Raw genomic sequence first — 25,113 nt, forward strand, 5'->3', positions numbered from 1 at the left:
ACTTCCTCTCACTTTTGGATGTTTCTAACCAGTCATATTCAAACCAACAAAGCAGTTTGAATATAAACCGAGGTTGTCAGAAACTTCTTAGTACGAAGTACCAACACTTTTTCACATGAGTCTTCCTGTATGTGACACAGTGTAAGTGGCGTCCGCCGCAATCGCCGATGCGTTCCAGCGTGGAACGCATTCGGCGACAGCTCGATGACGCAGGTGTGCGGCGCCGCTGCGTTTCACGTTGGAACGCGGAAGTACCGAGGGGAACGTGCGGCTCGGCCACCCGCACTTCCTCTTACCTTAAAAACCAGCTTGGGGGACATGCACTGCGTTCCTGTATTGCAGTCTGAACGCCTGCAACCCCCAGCTACCTCTACCAACTACCCCTATCTTGAGGGTAGGACTCTGCCAGCCTGCAGCTTCCGGGAGACCCACTGATCCGGACCCCATGCCACGGCAGCTCTGCCAGGAGATCCAGCAACCTTCCAGGATCCGGATAAGTACCTTACAGCCTTATAATACTTGCTTGTGACTTTAATATACCTTCATGCTGGATATAATACCCTGGATGCATTTAATACCTGCATGTGACTTTAATTTACTTTCATACTGGATATAATACCCTGGATGCATTTATTACTTGCATGTGACTTTCATTTACTTTCATACTGGATATAATTCCCTGGCTGCATAAATTGCCTGACTGTGACCCGCAGTCAACCCCATGATGCATATACTACCCGTTTGTGCCTTTGATTAACTTTCACACTGCAGAGGGTTCCCTGGACGCATACTATATTTGGATATGAATTTAAGTTAGCCTTCTGATGCTCATTATTCACGGCTGCATATACTACTAGGAGGTGTCTTTACTTTAACCTACCGGTTGGGGGTATGCGGTAATACCTTCCCGGCCTACCTTCTAAAAAGATCCCTATCTACTTTGGCAGATGATGTAATGAACTCCAAACTCTTCGCTTAAGATTAAGAGTGACGCCTGGGGGTCAGTACTGAGTGCCAAACTTCGAGAAATACATCACTTCAAATAATACCACCCAAATCCTCCGCAGTTGTGGTTCATACTCGCTCACTGCAGGACGTGACACACAGCAAGAAGCCTACGGTCAGAGTGTTTGGGAATGGCTCTCCAGCATTACAAACAAACAAAACGGGTTACCAAATCACCAGATAGCAAAAGGGAGTTGGGTGGATTACAGCAATCCTGAGCAGGTAGGCTTTCTGTGTGCATCTCAAGGCTTGATTTTCAATTCGAACTAAAATTTACATTTAAGAACAATTAGCTGTGAGACTTTTTTTTATGTAAGTGTATGTAAAGCCAACATCTTTTGGTTTAGTTTTTAGAGTGCTGAGGGTGTTAGGTTTTTACTGTTTTTGGTGCACCCCCCTGTGGAGGATTACCCCTCTAATTGTCCTGTGACCATTGTCACTGGGCCTGAAAGTGAGGGAAAATCTGAAACTTTAGTTGCCAACAAATTTTCTAATGGAGACATATATTCTGGTGAGAGTTGTCTAAAAAGGCATTGCCTCACTTAAAAGAGATTTCCTGTCACTTCTTGCTGTGTTTATAGGACAGAAAATAAAGGGAAACCTCACCAATGGGACACAGATGGCATAAAAAAACCTAATAGGTTTTATCCATTCCCTACTTTATCCAAAATAAACATTTAACAATGTTTCATATAACTTACCTCATTATCAATAATAGCCTTTCAGAAAGCACCCATGTGTACAGGCGATGCGTACCATTGAGCTTGGTCCACATATGTTCTAACAACATAGGTCTCTTGAGCAATCTCTCTTATCTTACCCTTCTCTATAGTGTCAAAGTAAAAATGTGTAGAATACCATTTATTAGTCAGTAGGCCTTTATGGAAACACATATCTGCAGAAGCTTGGTTCTAGTTCCCCAGAGGATGGATTTAAGCAGGGGCGTATCTACCGCGAGGTAAACAAGGCGTTTGCCTGGAGCGGCAGATTCGCAGAGAGATTTAAGAGCTTATTAGCAGAGCTAATTTTACAATTATATGCACCCTATGCATCTTTTAATGTACCACCCCTATGCCCACAGATCTTTGTGTCTGCACAGTTCTCTACATCTCAGTAATTGAATCCTACATGTGGTAAAATATGAATCTCTAATACTTGTTTTCCTGAGCACTTGCATAAGAAAGGCATGTGAAATGATTATGAAACAAGGATCACTCAATTACCAAACAATTTGCCACTCTGTTTGTGAATTTTAAATTGTAATTTAGTCATCATGGACTAAGCTTTCACAGAGTCTAGAGTAAAGTGTTCTAGCCATGTCAAACTGTGACAGGAGATACTTCATCTCAGGGAGAATAAAAGTTATGGCAAGTCAGTGTGACCATTAAAAAGAACAATCTCTGTGCATCAGAGCAATTTTTGATCTGGATGTTTCTGCAAAACCACAATTTACATGGTGTAACTTTAAACATTATGTCTTTACATACCACGAGGTACTAAGCAATATTTTCCTTATATAAAAACTCTATGGCATGCAACAAGATGTCGTGGGTTAAGAACAAACCTTGAAAACCTGGGAGAGGTTCACCAATGCCCAGTGTTCGGTGTTAAAAAGGTCACACAACAACATGACACAAAACAAAATCACTGGTTAATACACAGTACAAAGAAACACCAGAAGTTGTTCACAACAGCAGAATTCCATTGTCATCACATGCATGCAGAATACACCACTATTGTTGTCAAATGTAAGGGAGGCAGAAAATACAAGGTTATTTCACTCACAATAAACACATTGAACATGACAGCTGGATAAACATTGACATCTGATATAAGCCATTCACTGACACTAGTTTGAATTATGAATTAATTTGGGGGTAGAACACTTCTTTCATGGGAAAATTAATTTGCAGACCTTAGGGAAAGCAAAATGGACATACATATTTTAAGAGGGTTCTAAGCCCATATAATGGAGGAGCTTGAATACGGAAGCGGTTAGTAATATCATACATTTCTTATGATATTAACTGTTGCATATTCGGTCATACTGCTAGTAATCATGTTTCTCTGTAGCACAAAAACCAACTGATTTATTCTCTAAGTACAAGTTTACATAAGTTGAAACTACTTCTTGTTAAAGCCCAAGAATACAGAAGCTCTATAAACATTTAACCTTTGGTCCCCAAGCACACATGCACACAAGCACCAGCTTGGAATAGCAACTTGGCAAGTTAGACATTTACAAAAGGGTTAGTGTATCTAAGATCATTGTAGGCTGGACTAGGACGGAGTGGGCCAACATAAACCTCTGGCTCCTAATATGACAGCTGTGACAATGGATAACATTCTATGTTGAGCACAAAGCTATCACTAATAGCACATTCCTATTTTAAGATCACTTAATGAAATAAGGAGAAACAGGGATGATAAATCTCTTGCAGCAGTGTTTCCCAAACCTGAACCCAGGGACAACCAACAGGTTAGGTTTTTACTAATTTCTTCAACAAAATCACAGGCAAAATGATTGGTGTGTGTTCATGAATCTTTGTTAAACATATACAAGTGCCTGTAAGGGTGTCTATACCACTTTTAGTGTATGGGAACCAAATTATGAAGTTATGGAACTGGACCTCTTTATAATTTGGAAAAGGATTCTCAGCATTATTGAACATGAAATCAAAGTGGAAAAACTTCCGTAATAGGGTTGATTTACTAAAAGCAAATAGGTTTGGCAACTTTGTAAGGGAGTGTGCACTTTGCAAGGAAATGTTCCCTTAAGTTTAATGAATGATGTGAAGTTCTGCTGACTCCCATCATCCAATCATGTGCAATAATTTTTTTTTTCTTCACTGTGATTGGGTATTCTTTGCATAATGAAATGTTACCACATTCAGTAAGCTAAGAGAAACATCCCCTGCAAGGTTCAAATACCCTTGCTAATTGAACAGCATATTTGCCTTGAGAAAATCAAGGCTGTGACACACTGGGTGGAGCGGTGGTGCACAGACCTTCGCGTCGAGTGTGTCATGTAATTTTGACTGGAGCACGTCAGCTTGCGAGAGCTCGCATAGCTGAGTGTGTCGAGATGAGAAATTTCATCTTTAGCCAATTGAGCTGATTGGCTGAAGATGCAGTCTTTCATCTGGCCGCGGTCAGCTCACAGACTGCATGCGAACCTCCGTGCCTGACATCTTTGCTTTGCTCTGCATGGTTTCGCATGCAGTGTGTCCTGGGCTTCAACCCCAATGTCAGCAGCTGTACTGAATGGGCAAAAATATTCACTAGTTGAAGTTATGTGTATATTTGTGATTTGCTATTTTCACATAAATCTGTTAAATTCTAACTATTTAGTTTCATCTGTTCTGTTTCTAGCTATCTACAGTAAGATGTACTGTAAACTTAGCTTCTTTTAAAGACATACTGGTACCAATAGGACTGGTGGTGATGATGATGACTTTGACATTCTGGCAAATTTGACATATTTGTCAATTATTGAAGGTCTGTAACTCTAAAATGTGTAAGAACCCTATGTCCAAACTGCCATGTGTAGTGCTGCATCTCCTGCATCCACTGCAATTTCATTCCTCATAATCTTGCTTACTACTACTATATTTTCCATGTACCCCTATGCATAATTCAGCATTGAAATCCAGATTATTGCCTTCAGCCTTAAGTCAAACATGACAGTAATGAACAGAGGGACAAGCTAAACCCCAGTAAGGTATTTGGATCTGGCATGTATGCAATGCCAGGGTATCTAATTTAGCGTTTAAGATTTGTATGCTCATTTGACAGAACATAGATACATTTTGTTGAAGGGAGCACAGATTTGTGAACTCTGGATTTCTTTTGAAAGTTATCTAGTTTATCTAAGAAGAAGTGAAAATGCTGGCACAGGCATCAGCCCGGACCAATGTCACCATGCACTTTGTACAGCGTGACATGAATAATGGATACCTTGCATTGTGTCTGCTCGATCAGTAATGCATTAATAAGGTCAACTCAATAAACACTGTGTCAGTAAATAGTTTATAATACATTACATTTTTGGTCATAGTACAATTAAAAAACGCTTTGATGACACATTTAAAGAGTGATCCAAACACATTGTATATACAGTATCATGTACTAGTATAACCTCCAGAACAGAAGGAGATAAACCTGGTAACTGCAGGTCTACCTGAGCTACAGACCCCAATCGTTTTCCACCAGCCAGTGGCTCTGCAATAAATTGGCAGTGGGCTACATATATGCAAGCTAGAGGAAAGTAAATAGCTTTCACTAAATGCAACATGCATTTAAAGTGGAACTCCAGGCACAAAAGGATTTTATTTTTGTATTTATCTTGGATATCATAAGGAAGGGTTAGAACTGCTGTCAGGGTTTTACTGCTGTCTTTGTCCCCATTGGGGAGATTTTAGCTTGCTTCCCATTTTGCTGACCTTTTGTCACCAGGACTGGAAGTGAGGGGAAATCTCTCCAGTTGGGACATAGAGAGCAATATAAACCTGGCAGTTGTTCTAATGCATCCCCACTCTGCCTGAAACAAATCAATTTTGGCTGGAGCTACTTTTTATGTAGAAACATTTATCTTGGGATTTGTTATAGACAAATTAAAATGACATTTTCCCCCTTTTTTATATATACAACACTTTCTATTTTGCCTATCACATGTATTTGTATTTATTTCCAATAATTATTTAACAATTGAAAGTAACACAGGCTGGTTTTCTATTTTCATTAGCCAATTAAAAAAAAAAAGATTTACAGGTTCTGATGGTCAAAAATGGGGTAAAGTATGTTGGAAGTCTTCATGATTTACATCATGACATATAGAGCACAGGAATTTAAAAACACTGCCTGTGCTTAACACCTACCTATTTTTCCTGCTCAGTGCGTTAAAGTAGCAAGAGGTCAGGAGAGGTATTAATCACTGTATGGCCAGTGGCCCTTGGGTAGGGAGTGGTTGACAGAAAACAGCTGTATGCTTCAAAGGGGTCTTGTAGACAGCCTTTTAAGAGGTCGTCTAAGCCCTGGCTAGCCGGATATTTTGCATTACCTGCAAAACAGCCAAGTGTACACAGAGGATCTCACACTCATAGAGTTCAGTAAACCCTATCAGTAATGGGCTCTACTGAGCATACTCTGCAGCAGATGGAGCTTAGACAGCCTCTACAAAGTTTGTCTACATGAGCCCTACATCCGGTAAAGTCTGTAAGGCATTTATGTACATGTTAGATGGTATGAAGAGGATGTGTTTTAGGGCCCATCATTGTACATTGAACCAAGAGATACTGTATTTAGCTATAAATTGAAACTCTGTTTCAACAATTGGTAGTTCTTTCAATACAGGTATGTGTTTAGTAATAACTGGGCAGCAGATAGCAAAAAGAGTAATGTTTCTACACAACCTTATCATAAGTCGAAGTGGCGAAAATGGAAAAAAGAGCAGATGTGAAAGTCTACAGGACAGTAATTGATATTGAAAGTGTAAACAGTTATATACTGTACAACATAGCTCCTTATTCCAAATATAGGAAGGAGCAAAAACATTTCACAGATGGTCACTCAAAACACCCAAACCCAGTAAAGCAAACTTTACTTCATGTTAAAATTTTATTATGGAAAATATAGCAATTTTGGACATCAATATAAGTGTAGCCTATTTGTTTTTCAGTAATGTCAGCAATGAGTAACATGGTAAGCTAAATTAATATGTAGAGTACTTATTTTTAAAACAATAATTATTTGTGTATCCCAATTTGGAATGATGCGATACAATAATATTTGTTTTAAATAATGAATCCTTCAGTTTTCAATTTTCTTTTAACCTGACAATAAGAAATATATGATAGTACTGCATCATATTACCAGACCACTATTGTGAGTATTACTGTATTCTGACAACTGTATGTGGTTAACACATGCAATGAGGGTGTTTAGTATATGATATTTTTTTAAATATATTTATCGTGCCCTAATGCTTATTTTGCAGCAGAGCAAGCTGTCCAGCAAAATTAATAGTGGCGGGTTGGAACAGCCTACTAAAAGGGAGTGTGTCACCACACTGTAACAGAAGAACATACAGTATATGCTTACCTTTTGAACAGCCCCTCTCTTCAAACTCAGCTGCTCTGCTGATCCCTGTCCATATTAAAAAATTCTGAATGGATCGAACACCTGCTCCCCCTTCGCCTGTAGTGACATACAAGCAGGTTGGAGGAACCACAGTGTGCGACATGGGGAGCAGATATTCGACACACCAAGAAGTGATGAATACCTGCAATGGGCGGGGATCAGCAAAGCGTTTGAGTTTAAAGAAAAGAGCCACCGGAATGGTCGGTATACAAGCTCTTCTATTACAGGATGGGATTTCTTTACCTTGGACTCTGAGGTGACAGGGTCACTTTAAGAAATTGCAGCAACAGTTTAAACCAAGGAAATTGTTGTAAGCGCATCTGGCAGTTATAGTTTGTCCCAACCTCTGCCACTTTTGCTAAACAGTTTGGCTGCCATGCACATGTAAAGAAAACTAGGGCTTGTAAAAACAATATGGAATCATATACTGAAAACTATGATTACATGAACTAAACACATACAGTAATCAGAATACATATTACAGGTTATTATAGCATTTGCTTAATTATTATATTGTTGTCAATGACGCACAAAGTTACTGCAGGAGAAATAAACTCATCTGTCATAAGTGGCGCAATTGGGGCCCACTGACTGAATGAGGCCACAAGTCCATGAGGCTGATTTAGTAATGGCAAAAAAGACTGTTCACTTTGTAAGGGAAGTTGCACTTTGCAGTGGAAGTTTCTTCTTAGTTTAGTGAATGCGGTGAAGCTCTGCTGACTTCCATCACCCAATCATTTTCATTGAATGTGACTGGGTATTGTTTGCACAGTGAAATTTCACCACATTTACTAGGGGGAACTTCCCCTGCAAAGTGCAAATTCCTTGCAAAGTGAATAGCTTGTTTGCCTTTAGTAAATCAACCCCCATAGGTCTCTATACAAAATTGTTGTACATTGAAGGCTCCTACCAATATAAATACAGATCATGTGGGTTCACCAGGGGCCTTTAGATGAACAAAAAGGTAGTGCAGAGGTTCTTACACTAACAGGCCCTACTTAGTCCATGAACTGAGCCTGGGACACAATTAGTATTCTCCTAGTAGGGAAAAAAAACTTATAGGGTTATTCTCAAAAGAGTGAAGAGTTAGAAGAAGGCAGGAGAAGTGAACAATCTAGGCCAGGGGTGCCCACAAGGTCGATCGCGATCTACCAGTCGATCGCGTAGCGATCACTGGTAGATCGCCATGTCCTCTCCTCCCGCCGCTTCAGACGAAAAATAGTGGGCGCCCCTGATCTAGGCCAAAATAGCTGATTTGGAAACATTCTCCAATTCAGCTCACATTCTAGTTCAGCTATGTTGTCCTGGATCGTTCACTTCTCCTGCCTTCTCCAAACTCTTCACCCTTTTGTGAATAACCCTGCTAGTGAACATCAGAATATGAATGTTAAAAATGTAAATTTTTCTACAGAAAAGAAGATTTGTTTTCTCCTGTCATACTGTAGGTGTTTCCTTATATCCAGGTACGGAATAATAATAGTCCAAAAACAAAACTCATAGATGACAGCTATCTGCTCCCCAATCGTCCTAATGTGTATGTATAGCCAAAACATTCTTTTTAAGTTTTGGATAGAGAATGAAAGGGTTAAAACCTCTTCCATTTAATATTTTGCTGCATATGTCTCGAGGGGATGATTTCCATTCACTTCCTGTCTCTGAAATGCAACAGGAAAGTAGAGGAAATCTTGACAAAGTTAGGGGGATTGCCCGTTTAGACAGTTGTCACTAGAACAGGTATCCCATTACAAGATTTACCCTTCACTTCCTGTTGAAATGACAGCTAGAACATTTTAAATTTCCCATCACTTTTTGTCTTGGTGACCCTGGTCACTAAGACAAACAGAGAGGGTGAATCTCCCCTGTCAGGACACAGATGACATTACAAATTTGGCTAAAAAAGGCTTTGGCTATGCATACATTTTAATTTGAATGTTCAAGGCAGGATTCATAGAGATTATGTGATATAATCGTAATAATGATTCTATGTAAAACCAATGACAATAAAAAAAAATCACTTCTTGCATATAATGCATTGTAACATTTTTGGCCCCATTTCATTATAACTGCAATAGCTGGAACGCTCTTGAAAAACTGGTGGATGAGCTCAAAAGCATAAGAAGGCTTTATATGACAAGAATATTATGTTTTCTTCTGCAGAGTAAACCATCAATGACCCCTTCAAAGTCAGCTTATAAATTAACTGGCATTAAATGTGAAATACTGAGGCTTAAAACTCCATTTGTATAAATAAAATAATACATTTGGATTTTGTTGCTGCGTCGATTCCACAATACAGCAAATAAAGGGCTTACATTATTTATAAGGTAAGTTTCACACATACATGGAAATACTTCTCATGTATGGCACAGAATCATAAAATTCTGTATAAATAATGCATGTAGTTTATACAGACTGATTACATAGATCTCTGCTATATATTCATCAGTATTGTAAGTTGTATCATTTATTCATAATGGCCCTAGCCTAATGCACCTTAGTGTACAAACAAGTCCACTATCCTGATACAAGTATGGTCATGCTTCATGTACATTGCTTGTGACTCTCATTGTCAATCTCATGTTAAACTCTTCCTATCACCGCTTTATAGGAACACAGTAGAATTTGACAAGTCACTGATCTAAATTGATTTATGATTGTGATGAGTTTGGAGGGAATCTAGATCTTCTAAAGCACAGAATTCACCTTTCTGACTGACTTGACATTGAAAGACACAGACACAGAGACATCCACAAAGTATTTAAAGGGTAACTCCACTTTTGTTATAAAAGTGATATCACATATGTAAGTGCTGCCTAAGCGATATTGTTATCTAATTTAGTGATAATAAATAATGAAACATGGGATTTCTTGGATGGGGAAGTTCTGTACTATAGTATTTTACAGACGTCCCACAGAATTACAATGCTGTTAAGATTGGCTCATTGCTATTCCCTGCATTTTTGTACAAGTTATTTACAACATTGGAACTTATGTGATTACAGCAGGGAGTCCATCCAACTCAGCAAGTAGGACGTGACTGTGGAAAGTAAGAGGTGAGGAGAATCCATGCATGAATTTTAAGAACAGCAATATCAGGGAGCACATTTACTAACAGACAGTTGGAACGGCTTTCTTAAAGCTCTCAAAGTGACCTTACACTCAAGTCTAAGAGCACTGAATGATTACTTTCATGCAAGGCCTGGCTGCAGCTACAGCTCTACCCTTAACTTGATAAAAAGCCCACAGATGCCTTGTAAAATCATGTTTAAAGCTATAGCCAAGTTAAGTTGTGATATGCTTATAGGAGCTACTAAACATGGAGCTTTTCTGACTAGCATTTACAAGCTAGAGCTAAAAAGTTCATGTGTTTATGGCTCTGAGACAGTACAGTGACATCATCAACATAGTAAACCATATTCAAAAAGTCTTGCAAATGTATTTGACCAATGTTCTCATTTTTAATAATTTATAATTGGAATTGTATTCACTGTGTTATGGTGTATGAAAGCCATAAAACAATTGTTTTCCAAAATGATTAGTATATTAGGGATCTAGATGGTTGAAGTTATATTTAAACCTTAACTTTTTCTGTAAATTAGAGCTTGCCCCCACTGCTTGGCATTCATATTAGTCAGTGAGGCTATCCTTCACATTAAAGGAGCCACAGAAATGTAGGGGCAAGCCCAACTTTGACAGGAAAAGTGAGATCCTAGCTTCTGCTGCCTAAATATAACATTTACTGATCATTTATATATTTTTTATTAAAAGTAACCTCTTGCTGATGCATTTTTTTCATCATATGATCAGCTTGATTTTTCCGGGCTTGTGACATTTTTAATTTAGATAATAATAATAATAATAACTTTAATAAGAATTATGCTATTTGCCTTATTCCTTTATCCCTACACTAGCCAAGATAGCATCTACGAGTGGTTTTAGACCATTCTTCCAGGCAGATTTCCTCCAGCCCGAGCTTCTCAGTGAGATTGAGATTGCAAAAGACCATTGAAAGACATTTACTTTTGTTTTTTAATTACTCCAATGTTACTATGGCCTTGTGTTTAGGTTCACTGTTTTGCTGGAGGATGAAGAATCAATTCTTAGCAGGCTAAAACAGGTTATTTGGATTATTTCTTTATATTTTAAACTATCCACCCTTTCCTCTGTTTTAAGAAGATACCCAGTCGCTGCTAATGAAACATAGCCTTAGCATAATGCTAGCATCAACATATCTCACTATACTGTAGCTAATGTGTTTTTCAGGTTTGGGCAGTATTAGATTCATGCCACACATATAACTTTGATATCTAAGAAAACACAGATTACATATAAAAGTTTTACCCACTCTACATCTTAGTCACTCATTCTTTTTTGGCAGTTGAGAATTAACATGGTTGTTTTTTTTTTTTTAAATCTTCTTAGCTTCAGCCCCTTAAACAGACCAGTGGATGGAAATGAATAACTGGTGTGCCTTTATTCTAGTCCTAGCTACTGAACTGTATAGCTCTTCTAAGGTGATTTTGGAGCCTCGCTGTTGGTCCTGCCCTTGTCTCGATGGGGAGATTCGATGAGAGTGTCCGACTGGTTTCATACACTGTCCTTATAGTTATATAGTCTATATATGCTATTTACCATTTTCCTCCAAGAGTCTTCTGGCCAGTATGGTAAAAACCTAAAGCTTTTACAATATTCTTGAGCTGCCACAAGACTTGTACAGAGATTTCCATAGCTGTACATGTTTGATTAATGACATTCCCTGACAGCTTTGGGCTGGTTACAGCTGTGTATGGCCGTCTCATTCCAGGGCCTGCAGAGGAAATTGTGTCCCTCCTGTTGTTCCGTTGAGTAAATCACGTACTGTACTTTATGAGTTGAAAAGTATGCTTCATAATAATTGCATTAACTAGGTAATTTGCACAACCTAATTACAGCAATTACAGGATCCCAGACAAGTCTAAGAATGGAACAGCTATGACATGGTACCCATTTGTGAGAATTTGATATTGTCAAGGTGACCTACAATTCCAAAAGGAATGCACACTTTGTACCCAGTCAATTGACAGAAGTAGGTGGTTTCAATTATAACTCTGCAGTTGTGATAGCTGCATTGCAATAATCATAATACTAAGATATACCCAGCATTCCTGCTATCGTATGCCTTATTCTATCATTGAACAACAGACACAGCTCAGTCGCAGGAGTATTTACAGGGATCAGGCCAGGTAACATCTAGCCCTGCTTATAAAATGGTCTAAAAGGCCATCTACAATTGTGTTCTGCAGAAACTGGCTGAGATTTGATGTGACATTTCTTCAACCAGATAGTCACTCCTTCTTGTATTATTATTATTAGCATAATCATAGTCAGTAGTAATAATAATAATAATAATAATAAACAACATTTTCCAACTTTTATGTAAAAAATAACCTGGAAAACTGTAAACCACGAAACCCCCTATTATCCTGTGATTTAACACTGTACATTTACATGCAATAATCTCAGATTTAAGGGCTGACCTTCAGGGCCTGGAAGTGAGATCACAATTCAAATATCCATTTCCATATTGATCATTAGACGTAAGAGGGGGAAACATCAAGATTGTTAGAAAATTCAGCAATAATCCCACATTCTGGTTACAAATCAACTTTCTTGCAGCAAGTCCCAAACGTACCAGTGGAGCCAAACTATTATCAGTGCTTTTCTAGAGTAAAACTTTGGCTGGTATTGAGCCAATTTAAGGCTGGGGCTTTCTAAAAATTGTCAGCAAGAGATTCAACTTGTGAAAGGTATGCACACCTGTATAGAGCATGAATTACAACGTAAAGGAATTCCTGCACAGCAGGTTTCCACTGCTGATATACATCACAACTACATAAGAATGATGCAGAGGTTTCATTGTGTCCTAATATTGTCTAAATATTACAGCAAAACTGTCCTTTATAAGCAAGAATCTTATTTACCTTCATTAAGATCATACTGCCCCCCATTTTCCTCAAGATGCATTTCACAAAATTTCAAAACATCAGTTCTAAAGTCTGATTAAAGTGAACCTTTTAAGTCCAAAATAAGAAATAAAATGGTGCTGTTACTGATATGGGCGTTTTCTCCGGTGCAACCACAATGCAAGACAAGGCAGTTTGCCCTGTTCCAGATGGGCTCAGTTCACACCACCATGGTGGTGGTGTGTGCTGAAAAAAAGTATGGCATGCAGTACTTTTTGTCAGAGCTGTGCGATGTGGTTGTTGTGCCCATAGAACTTAATGACATTTCACTTGTTACACTTTAATAAAGTTTTAACCAACAAAAAAGGAAACAGTGTGATGCGTCACGATCCGTGCCTCGGCACTGTGCCAGGCATGTGCACACTAGCAGCAGTGTGGTGTAGCATAGCTGCTGGTGTGAATGGGCCCCAAGTCTTTCTCTAACCACTTCCTGCATACATTAGCCATTTGCTTTGCCGAGAGCAGTTAAACTTGACCATCACAGAAAGGCTTGTCGTATCTTTGAAGGGCAGGCTACACCCAATGGGGGAATAAATTGGTCTCTGGAGATAAACTGGAGTTTATGTTCACTAATTTTGCACCAGTGAGTTTATAACCGGTATCATTTATATTTGGCAGTGGTTTCTGTGCGCATTGGAAATAGAAAGGGTTGCTTCGACATTCTTCTTTGGGGGTATATTAGCTATATACTGTAAAACCTGCTCTAATCTTTCAAGTTTCTGTAAACAGAGCAAATTCTGATGTTAGGAAAGTGCCTGACTTCACCCCGAAATGTTGTTCATGCTACATTTTAACAATATGTGCTATGGGCCTGCAGAACAAAAGGTCGATCTGCTGACTGCTGTGAAACACTGATAATAGCTTGCTTTATCCACATTAGCACATGCACAAATACACAATACGAAAAGGTTCTTTCCCACAATACATGCAATAAATACAAGGCTTACAAGGAGAGCATGACTGACCAGGGTTGTGCTAGAGCTTTCTCACTGAACACAGCCCCTGTTGGCTTGTATAAATGCCGATGACCAGGTTGCCTATACAGTATATGAAGTAAACATAAGAAGTCACATCTAATTTGAATACAATTAACACACTGCCACAATGTGAAACATGTTTCCTGCCCTCTCTCTTTTTTTGCATCCATCTGTAACGGTGCTTAATTTTGTATTTTTGTATGGATGAAGTTGGGAAGATCAGGGCTTTTCTCACCCATGTAGGATGGGTAAACAAACATGCCTGATATGGCATCATTATAACTTGTTAAATGGAAATGAGATTTAAATATGAGAGAATGACTAAAACATCATAACCAAGATGTTATTCCCTATTTTATGTAAAAAAACAAAAACCATTGTCTTGATGGCCCTTCTCTATTGGCAGGCGACTTGCAGCCAGTCAGCTGTTAATATATTAAATCCAGTACATCCTTCGCTGGCACTGGTTATTCTGCAAAAGTGGGGGAGTCAGTTTTGAGAGGCCAGGAAATAAATGTTAGAAAGTCACCATAGGAGATGCAGCCGTAGGCAAACCCTGGCATGTATGCAGGTAATGCTTAAACCCCTATCACTTTCCAAAGAGGCAAAGTAATGTGGCAATTGCCATATTTAAGTGCCAACTTCTATAAGATGAAGGTAATCTCAAGTCTCCTAATAATATGAATAACACACTGAGCTTCCCTGTGGACATGTGTAATGACACCACAGTTGTATATTAATGCTGCCATATTGTAACAACAGCGCTAAAGGCATATAAGTTGGAGAAATTTGCTCATGCAGAAATGCATTTGTGCCCAGAAAAAAGAAGTGTCTGGTGCTTGTTTTGAAATTTACAATCAGAGAGAAGGGTTCGTAAGATACCTCATATTTGCTAAATACTTTTGCTGGAGAAAGAATTAAACTAGTCACTAGTTAAATACTTTAAACAGAAGTCTTAACTAGTTAGCTTGACAACCCCTGCATTATCAAATTCATAAAAGCGCACCAACAGATTGTTTTCTATGTATTTTTCATATACTATATGTGCCTTCAGAGTGAAATAAGTAGCATCAGTCATATGCTCCTTGCATTAAGGGAATCACAGACACATGAAGACACCGCTCACAAGTACAGGATGTGAGGTAATAGACTGATGATCAGTGGATTTCGCCGTCTAATACGATGGTATGGGGATGATGAAGTGCAGGAATGAAACTTGGGGGGAAACAGGGGTCCAAATTTGCTCATGCACCAGTGCCCCAATGGATTTGATTTCAAAGTGTAGAAGGCAATGAATGTTGCTGACACACGTGCTCGCTATGCTGACTCACTTGGTGACCATAAACATACAACCTCCATTGCCACCGGCTGTGCCAAGCTATTTTGTGTGCTCACTAGCTTATTTCAGTGACATCATGCTAGAAACCAGTGCTCAATCTTTTGCTACCAGCTATTAGTCCTTCAGAGTAGGAAGTAATGATCCAACTTATTTTCATACGCTGAAATTTATTTTTTAATTAAAACATTGAAATAGATATTGTTTGTCAATATCTGACAATCTGATGTCCAGATAATTGTCAGATAACAATACATGTGAAAGATTTTATAAAAATTATTATATTATCAGTCTTATATAATGTTTAGATTGCATGATCTCCAAGTCTAAAAAGCTGGCAGCAAAAGTAAAGTCTACATTGAGTGAATAAAGCATTTCTTTACCTTGTCTTCCAGGAGTTCCTGCTGGTCCAGGATTTCCTTTGGGACCTGGTGTGACTAGCCCTGAGAGACCTGGTTGTCCTGGTGGTCCTGGGCTACCTGGACCTCCAGGATAACCACTGTCTCCTTTTAGACCCGGAAATCCAGGAGATCCGGGAGGTCCAGAAATTCCTGGCTCACCCTTTGCACCTGCAATTACAAAGACAAATCATATAATTAAATTAAAAGTTATCCACAGATCAAATCAACTGTACCATATGTGTGCTATCTACAGAAAACACAGATACAAAACACCTTTACAGGTCTCAGCTAACTATGAAGATTATATTTGGTAAATGCAATTAGGGCTTAAAAGTGCGATATGGTCATGGAGACCCAACCTGCAACATGAGCCTTACTAATACACAACTCAAATGAACAGTCTTTTGGCGACCTTTGGAGTTCTACAAGCAGTTCTGGGAGCTGTTGAGGCTGCTGGAGGTTTTCCAGCAATGCCTGTACGCAGGCTCCCATTTTCCGCTTAATTATTTCCCATAAAATAATTTCGTAAAGTAATTATTGTATCATTGCATTACGGTAACTGTGAAAATATATATTTTTAGAAATTGTTAAACTTGTTTGGATGTTATTTCACTGGTCCTCAAAACAAGCACAATATTAGGTAATAGGTGAATAATGATGAGTAAAATAAAAGTAGACCTAAGCTTACATTCTAAAGCATGGTTGTTTAACAGGCACCCATTAGCATAGTTTATTGTGATGAAGCAAATCAGTAAAAAATGTACATTTTGCAAATAATTCCCTCTGTTTTAGCCCATAGGTGCCTATCAGAAGTTTGATAGGCATATCCCACTGGCCCCTGCTCCTGATTATTAAGCTATATTGATAGTCTCACCAGGGGGGTCTAGGAACAGGTACAGCTGTTTCACTCAGACACTGTGCAGTGGATAAAACAGTAGGCCAGGACAAAATAGCAGCTTCAGATTTTGTATTCTAGGTGCTGCATCATTCACTACTGACTAGTCTTATGCTACTTAAAGAATAAGGCTGCCTAAATATAGGTCTACTTCAAGGTAGAGGAGCCACTAAAGCTATGAAAAGAATGACAGATGAAGTAAAAACCTTACCTGGACTCCCAGGAAGTCCAGACAATCCTGGGGATCCAAAACCGGGTAATCCTGAAACACAAACATTAACACTTAGGAAAGCTGAAGGCATATAATAAAATGTAATCACACAATATAATCACAAACCTGGTTCGCCTTTCAGACCAGCAGGCCCAGGAATTCCATCTTGACCAGGCTGACCTTTTTCACCTGGAGATCCTGGTGACCCAGGACGACCAAATTCTCCTACAAAAATGATACAGAAAACTTAATAAACTATTAACACAGATGCATGCAAAAATGTTACAGAACACATATTACACCTCATGTTATTAAAATTTAGTTTACAGCCAATATTCAGCTGAAAATATGTACCAATATTTGGTAAGCAAGAGCTTGTACTAAATTTACTGAGAAGGGGACAATAAGGGATCCTGTAGAGGGACATTTATGTCAAAAATGTAGACTATTCTATTCAAACTTAGCACTGTTTAAACACATGCTTTTGAATGCAAAATGCACTGTTTAACACGAAAAGGCTACATTTGACCTGCTTTGCCTGCAACCCAAATGTACTTCAAATGAAACTGCTGCACCCAAAGAAATGCAGTGCAAAACAAATTAATGCAACCTCTGAACTGTCACCCACTCCCGCAGGTCACATTATACACAGGAGAAAAGTCTTCAATTTTATGGTCATGCTATATGTGCTGTTACTAATCAGTAGGAGCTCATCAAGTGCACATGGTTACAGCCTGTATGTAGTTCCATAATATCAGTCTATAAATCCATACATCAACGGGAATATATCGCAGTGGCACCTGATGAAGAACTAACTTGAAAGTTTTGGATCCATGATGATAGAATAAATCACAATCTTTGAATGGCTATGATGTAATCCCATCTTTAGTTTATGCTTCCAAGAAACAGCTATAGTATACTATTTACTAGGAAAGCATCGATACCGATACTAATATCGGTATCGCTGCCAATATCGAGTATTTGGGCGAGTACTCACCGGTAACGAGGTAACATGGAGCCGGCTTCCCGGCCAATCAGGAAGCCGGGCGGTGGGTAGTGGCTCACCACCCACCTTCCTGATTTGCCAAGAAGCTGGCTCCATGCTGTTTGGCCGGCTCGATGCTAATTGGCCGGGTAGACGGCTTTCCAGCCAATCAGTATGGAAGCGGCCAAACAGCATGGAGCCAGCTTCCCGACCAATCAGGAAGACGGGGGGCAGGGAATAAATCGCCACCCAGCTTCTTGATTGGCTAGGAAGCTGGCTCCATGCTGTTTGGCCGCTTCCATACTGATTGGCTGGAAAGCCGTCTACCCGGCCAATTAGCATCGAGCCGGCCAAACAGCATGGAGCCAGCTTCTTGGCAAATCAGGAAGGTGGGTGGTGAGCCACTACCCACCGCCCGGCTTCCTGATTGGCCGGGAAGCCGACCTCCCATCTAATCAGCATGGAGCCAGCTTCTTGGCAAATCAGGAAGGTGGGTGGTGAGCCACTACCCACCGCCCGGCTTCCTGATTGGCCGGGAAGCCGACCTCCCATCTAATCAGCATGGAGCCAGCTTCTTGGCAAATCAGGAAGGTGGGTGGTGAGCCACTACCCACCGCCCGGCTTCCTGATTGGCCGGGAAGCCGACCTCCCATCTAATCAGCATGGAGCCAGCTTCCTAGCCAATCAAGAAGCTGGGTGGCGAGTTATTACCTGCCGCCTGTCTTCCTGATTGGTCGGGAAGCTGGCTCCATGCTGTTTGGCCGCTTCCATACTGATTGGCTGGAAAGCCGTCTACCCGGCCAATTAGCATCGAGCCGGCCAAACAGCATGGAGCCAGCTTCCTGGGCAATCGAGAAGCTGGGCGGCAGGAAATGACAAGTCACCCGACTTCCTGATTGCCCGGGAAGCCGGCTCCATGCTAGCGGAAGTACCGTAATAAGTACTCAGTATGGCGAATAGGGAAAGATAAGTATCAGTACTCGATACCGAAAATCCGGTATTGGTGTATCCCCACTATTTACTTATCAGGTACCTGAACATAGTTTGGACATTACCTTACAGGGTCCAGTTCATGGGGCCCTAAAACAAAATTTTGATGTGGCTTTCTGATGACCTGCAGTGCTAACTTGGACAATACATGTTACTGTTCTTAACATAGTCATAGTCAAGTCATAGTCAAAAGCACTACTATAGACTGTAGTAGTGATAATAATTTACCATCATAATATTTTATATTATTACATAATTATTATTGCTCCTAAACACAGTAAATCTATAACAGTCATAAAAACTCTTTAAAACTCTGGCTTTGTAGAATTAAACCTCTCAGCTGTCTTATCAGGTTTTAGCTGAGGTGCACACACTTTTACAGCCTGAGAAAGACTGTGCTAGACATGCAGGGTTAACTTTACTGTTACTTGTTGCTTATTTATCTCTTGAATTTAAATTAGTTGCTGAATTGTATTAGTGTACAATTTATGCTAAATGTTAAAAAAATATATTTTATTAGAAAATGGAAATAAATTTGGCCTCATGCATAAATTTGTCTAGAGCTAGAACATCGAATATTCTCCAAAAAAATATATAATTGGTCACACCTGGCAAAATAAAATATTTCCTTTACACATATGTCTAATATATTCTGATTACTCCATTATCTAGTACACCTAGTGCAACAGCATTCATTACCTTGCTGGTGCAACTTCTGATAATGTACACTCAGCCATAACATAATGACCACCAGCCTAATATTGAGTAGGTCGCCCTTTTGCTGCCATAACAGCCCTGACCCTTTTGAGGCATGGACTCCACTAGAATTCTGAAGGTATGCTGTGGTATCTGGCACTAAGCCATAAGTAGCAAATCCCTTAAGTCCTGTAAGTTGCGAGGTGGGGCCTCTATTGATTGAAATTGTTTTTCCAGCGCATCCCACAGATACTCAATTGGAATAAGATCTGAAGAATGCGGAGGCCAACTGAACACCTCAAACTCATTGTTGTGTTCCTCAAACCATTCTTGAACCATTTTTGAAGTGTGGCGGGGTACATTATACTGATGAAAAAGGCCACTGAATTCAGGGACTTTCATTTCCCTGAAGGGGGTGTACTTGGCCAGGAACAATGTTTAGGTAGGTTTACGTGTCAAAGTAACATCTACATGAATGGCATGTCCCAAGGTTTCCCTGCAGAAGATTTTCCCAAAGCATCACACTGCCCCCGCCGGCTTGCCTTCTTCACATAGTGCATCTTGGTGCCATCTCTTCCTCAGGTAAATGACACACATGCACTTGGCCATCCATATGATGTAAAAGAAAACGTGATTCATCAGACCAGGCCACCTTCTCCCATTGTTCTGTGGTCCATTCCTGATGCTCACGTGCCCATTGTAGGCGCTTTTGTCAGTGTACACAGGTCCGCATGCGCACCCTGACTGCTCTGCAGCTATGCAGCCCCGTACGCAACAAACTGCGATACACTGTGTGTACAGACAGACACCTTTCGATCGGAACCAGCATTAACTTTTTCAGCAATTAGAGCTACAGGAGTTCTACTATTGGATCTGACTACACGGCCAGCCTTTGCTCCCCATGTGGATCAATGAGCCTTGGCTGCCCATGTTTTTATTTCACCGATTTTCCTTACTTGGACCACTTTTGGTAGGTCTTGAACACTGCAAATCGGGAACATTCCACAAGAGGTGTATTTTTAAAGTTGCTCAGACCCAGTTGTCTAGCAATTACAATTTGTCCCTTGTCAAAGTTGCTCAAATCCTTATGTTTACCCACTTTTCTGCTTCCGTCACATCAACTTCAGGGACAAAATGTTAATTTACTGCCTACAATATCCCACCAACTTCCAGGTGCCATTGTAATGAGATAATCAATGTTATTCACTTCACCTCTCATAGTGTTATGGCTACTCAGTGTATATTAATAGTATCTAGAAGCACTAAACCATTATGTCTTGTCTGTTAGTAATTTCCTACCCCTTGGTCCTGATGAGCCTGGACTCCCGGGGTTCCCTGGAGGTCCATCAAGTCCTTTAGATCCAGGAATACCTGGAGCACCTAAAGAAAAACAAAAAACAAGCAACTGTGATGACAAACTAATACTTTATTCAAGAACTTTGCCAACATTTGATAACAAAATTTGAACCTGTTTATTCTCTGGCCACCAAAACATTGAGCACCACATGCCTTCATCACTTTATCTTTTGAAGATACATGGACTTTTTCAAATGTGTGTCTGTTCATTTCATTTTCTTTTGTTTTTGTGTATTAGTTTTTCAGTATAAGGAATAACATTTTCCCTGAAATAACATATTAAGGATAGGAGATTCATATTTGAAATCTGAGTACTCAACCTTTGGCCTTGTGCATTTATATGGTTTCTGAACTGCATTGTATTCCAACATCATTTTGTTTTGCCGGAGGAGGTACATACACTGTTTAGCAAACTGATTTAAAACATGCCCAACAGTCCTCCATTTTATGCCCCCAAAATACTTTATCAATGAAACAAAGATCTATGTCAAATTACTGTAATACACTACAACACAATTTTGCATGTTTTGGTGATGGATATGCTTTCTAGTAGACCTCAGAGAACTATCACTGCTACAAAATCCATTCATTAATTATATCATCCCCGACAACATGATAAATATTTAAATCAGTGTTCATTTACCTGAAAATCCTGGGGAACCTGGATCTCCTTTAGGGCCTAAAGCACCTGGTAATCCTGGTAATCCAGGGCTTCCTGCTTCTCCTTTACTTCCAGAAGAGCCAGGAAAACCACCTGGCCCAGGATCACCCTTTGAAAAGAAATAAAAACAGTTAAAATATTTGACACTGGAAAATAAGTGGCAGTTTATAAATTGAGTACTTTTGGGATTGGACTATAGTATTAAGTATACAAAAATATAGAACAGTAAAGTAATACCTTTTGTCCAGGCAAGCCAGGTTGTCCCATGCCTGAAAGTCCTGGTTCACCTTTTTCACCTCTCGACCCACTAAATCCTGGAGGTCCCGGTGATCCAGGGCGCCCTGGCTGTCCAGGAAAGCCCTTTTCACCCAGTGGCCCTGTGATGCAATAGGTGCACATAGTTGAGTTTATTATTACAGTCACAGATGATTAAACACATTTTCAAATATCAGTGTACAGTGACTGTAACAAGGGGTTTGTATATTAACATATAATGGTAACAGAGTAGTCATATGCCATAAAAATATTGTCAATTAAACTACTTGTTATTAATAATATACTGTATATATACAGCTGATTTTGTTTTTCCACTACATTTGTGAGTTTAGATTTTTGTCAGATATTCTTAATTTTGTTGAAATAGCAATTGCAAATGTAAAGATACCTTTAGTTTATATAGTGTACAGAGTCCTGCAAATCTCATTAACAGGAGCAAGTAAGGTTTCTGTAAAATGCCCAACTCCCTAGTTACGCAATTCTTCTTAAATAAAGGGTATGTCTGAGCATTGTTTGGTTCTACGTGTGTACCTATGAGACTATAACGTTGACCTGTACTAATATATTAGCCAAAAGCTAAGTCCAATCCTCGGATAGCGTTCTTTTCAATAAATAAAGCACTTAGTATGATTTTTAGTTTATAACAATGAGTGGGTTCTTTTGTTTCCAAATGCACTGGAAAATAATCTTGTTAAATCGGAGAGGAATATATATATATATATGTACGCACGCGCACACACACACACACAGAACTATAGGATATAATTAAAGTGGACCTTCCTTCAACTACCTATAGAGTTATGATAGCAATGGAAGGCATGAATAAATAGTAGTGTTGTAGAATTACATACTTTTGTCAGCTATGTTATCTCTGCTAAAGGTTCATAATTCAACCAATCCTCTTCAGCATTTGATCATGTGATCAAATGTTTAGTCAAGTTTATGTGCATATATTATAATACATTTTTCCCCTTTGCCCCAAAACAACAAGGCCATTCCATCATGTCTTGAAGCCTACCGGGAAGTCCCATTTCTCCCATGTTCCCCTTTGGTCCAGATGACCCAGGTAATCCAGGCTGTCCAGGAAAGCCAGCATCTCCTTTAGGTCCTTTGGATATAAAATACATTTTAATTATAATGATAATTCTAGTCAATATTCCTAAAGATAAAAATATGTGTTCATGCAAATAATAGTATGACCCAGTCAGGGCAGCTGTTAGAATGGATGGAGGAATTTAGAGTTCTTTTCTCAATCCATCCATGGGTCTGAACAGGAATAAACTCGCAGTGTATGATGAGCTTAACTATCATATTTTCCTCAATAGGTTCATGGACAATGGCCTGCAACACCTGTTGGAAGATTAGTAGGAATAATAGACCTCCTAGACCAAGACCTGGGATTCATTTTCAGAATAATATTTAGGCAATACAGATCTTTAAAAAAAGGTGTCAAACCTATGATGGAACCTGTATAAAAAAGCAATGTCACTGAGCTTGAACCCAGGCTGACTTGCATCTGGTAACAATGAGAAATAAAATTGAAAATATACATTCACTTTCAAATTAAACCATTTCCCTGATTTCTGCATAGAATAGGGTCAATCAGTCCCTATACACCCAATGTAATAACATTCAGTTACTCAGTACCTGGCCTATATGGTGCTTGTATAGTGTTTAGGATCTTTGGAGCTCATTTCTCCGATTGTTGGGCTGTATGCCTTTAGCTGATCATGCACTATAGAATCTGATTATACAATCCATTTTAGATAAACCACCACTATGTAATGTAAGGGCCTGCATATTGGATATAAACTGAATGAATTGTTTAGATGTCTCCTCCTTTTACATAGTTTTGGTTCATTTAAAGGAGATTGTACAAAATGATATAATCAGATTGCAATATGTAGGCCATCCTTATGCTTGCTTCATGTGCTGCATTCAGCAGGTGCAGATAGCAATGGAGATTGTAAACACTTTAGCTTGGTAGGGCAGGTCTTAAGTAGCAGCAGTTCACTGCATCTGAGGTTTAGCAGAGGCCAGCAACACAGGAAAATATATATTTTTTTAAATTGTATTTACAGTCAAGAGAACCTGCAGCCAGAAAGATCCATGTACACTGCTGTGACCAACAAGAGAAAAGCATATCAAGTGTTTACAGTACTTCTACAATGCTTCATCAGGGTGCAACGGGGTGAACAATCTATATATAATCATTTTTTTACTACTTAATTAACTTATAAAGGTTTTCCAGAGCAGTACAGGTGAACCAAAGAGACAACACAGCAGAGCAGCTTGCTTTGGCGTTCCCTGTGTTTGATAGAAACGAATAGCTCAGCTGTCTGATATGGGATGACGTAGTCCTGTTGTGACTGTTCTGTAAACAGCTGACTTCTTTCAGCACAGCTGATATAAAAAGGGAAAATAGAGTCCCACCAGCTGGATGAGGAGAAGACTACAAAATTCGCAATATTACTTATTTAACTGATTAACAAAAAATAAATATGTTTTGCAGACCTGACCATAGTAAAAAAAGAAATAGGGCACACACAAAAGTGTATACATTGCCTATATGAATAAGATGCTAACCTTGTAAACCTGGAGGTCCTGTGGGCCCACTTTGACCTGGTGTTCCGGGATTACCAGGCATGCCACTGTAGCCTTTTTCTCCATTTAATCCAGGCGAACCTTAAAAATAACAGAAACTTTAACATTATCCAAGTTATCACCAAAGAATTAAACTATCCAGCATCCCAGGAGGAGCTACATCCAAAAGTTACAGAAAGAGATTTTCTTTTAAATATTCAAAAAAATTATTTTTTAACTTGATCACAATCACATACACAGTATATTTAAAAATGGGGGTGGGGGGGGAATCTAATGATGAAATCTATTATTACCATCTCGCCCAGGCTCTCCTTTACTTCCTTTATTAAGAAGTCCTGCACTAGTCTGTCCTGGTGGGCCCATAAGACCACGTTCTCCCTTGTCACCTCTAGAGCCAGTATTGCCGTTTAAGCCTGGCTGCCCAGGAAATCCATCAAGACCTACAAAGGGAAAATGCATAGAATTATGGGGTTACACTCATGAGGTCACAGTATTCATGCATAATTTAATGCCCAAGAGAGTTATTTACAAACAAAGAGATTAAGCCCTGTCTGGTAGGGCAGGAGAATGAGGTTCATCT

At 39.4% G+C, this 25,113-nt stretch overlaps 1 protein-coding gene across 4 annotated transcripts in view; it reads right to left on the reverse strand.

Moving 5' to 3' along the window:
* Nucleotides 1–25,113, reverse strand: part of COL4A5 (collagen type IV alpha 5 chain) — a 97,270-nt gene that overhangs the window by 23,375 nt on the left and 48,782 nt on the right. For 3 of the 4 annotated variants that reach the window (XM_018558671.1, XM_018558670.1, XM_018558668.1), the window contains 10 exons: nt 24,827–24,973; nt 24,516–24,614; nt 22,948–23,037; nt 21,891–22,030; nt 21,636–21,762; nt 20,936–21,016; nt 17,092–17,190; nt 16,966–17,016; nt 15,842–16,027; nt 12,660–12,668 (listed from right to left, as the gene is read on the reverse strand). In XM_018558671.1, coding sequence (XP_018414173.1) covers nt 12,660–12,668; nt 15,842–16,027; nt 16,966–17,016; nt 17,092–17,190; nt 20,936–21,016; nt 21,636–21,762; nt 21,891–22,030; nt 22,948–23,037; nt 24,516–24,614; nt 24,827–24,973 — 1,029 coding nt within the window. The remainder of the gene's footprint in view (nt 1–12,659; nt 12,669–15,841; nt 16,028–16,965; nt 17,017–17,091; nt 17,191–20,935; nt 21,017–21,635; nt 21,763–21,890; nt 22,031–22,947; nt 23,038–24,515; nt 24,615–24,826; nt 24,974–25,113) is intronic. The other variant, XM_018558669.1, reaches the window with a different exon arrangement.

Source organism: Nanorana parkeri, unplaced genomic scaffold, assembly GCF_000935625.1.
Source record: "Nanorana parkeri isolate BGI_ZX_2015 unplaced genomic scaffold, ASM93562v1 scaffold352, whole genome shotgun sequence".
NCBI lineage: Eukaryota > Metazoa > Chordata > Amphibia > Anura > Dicroglossidae > Nanorana > Nanorana parkeri.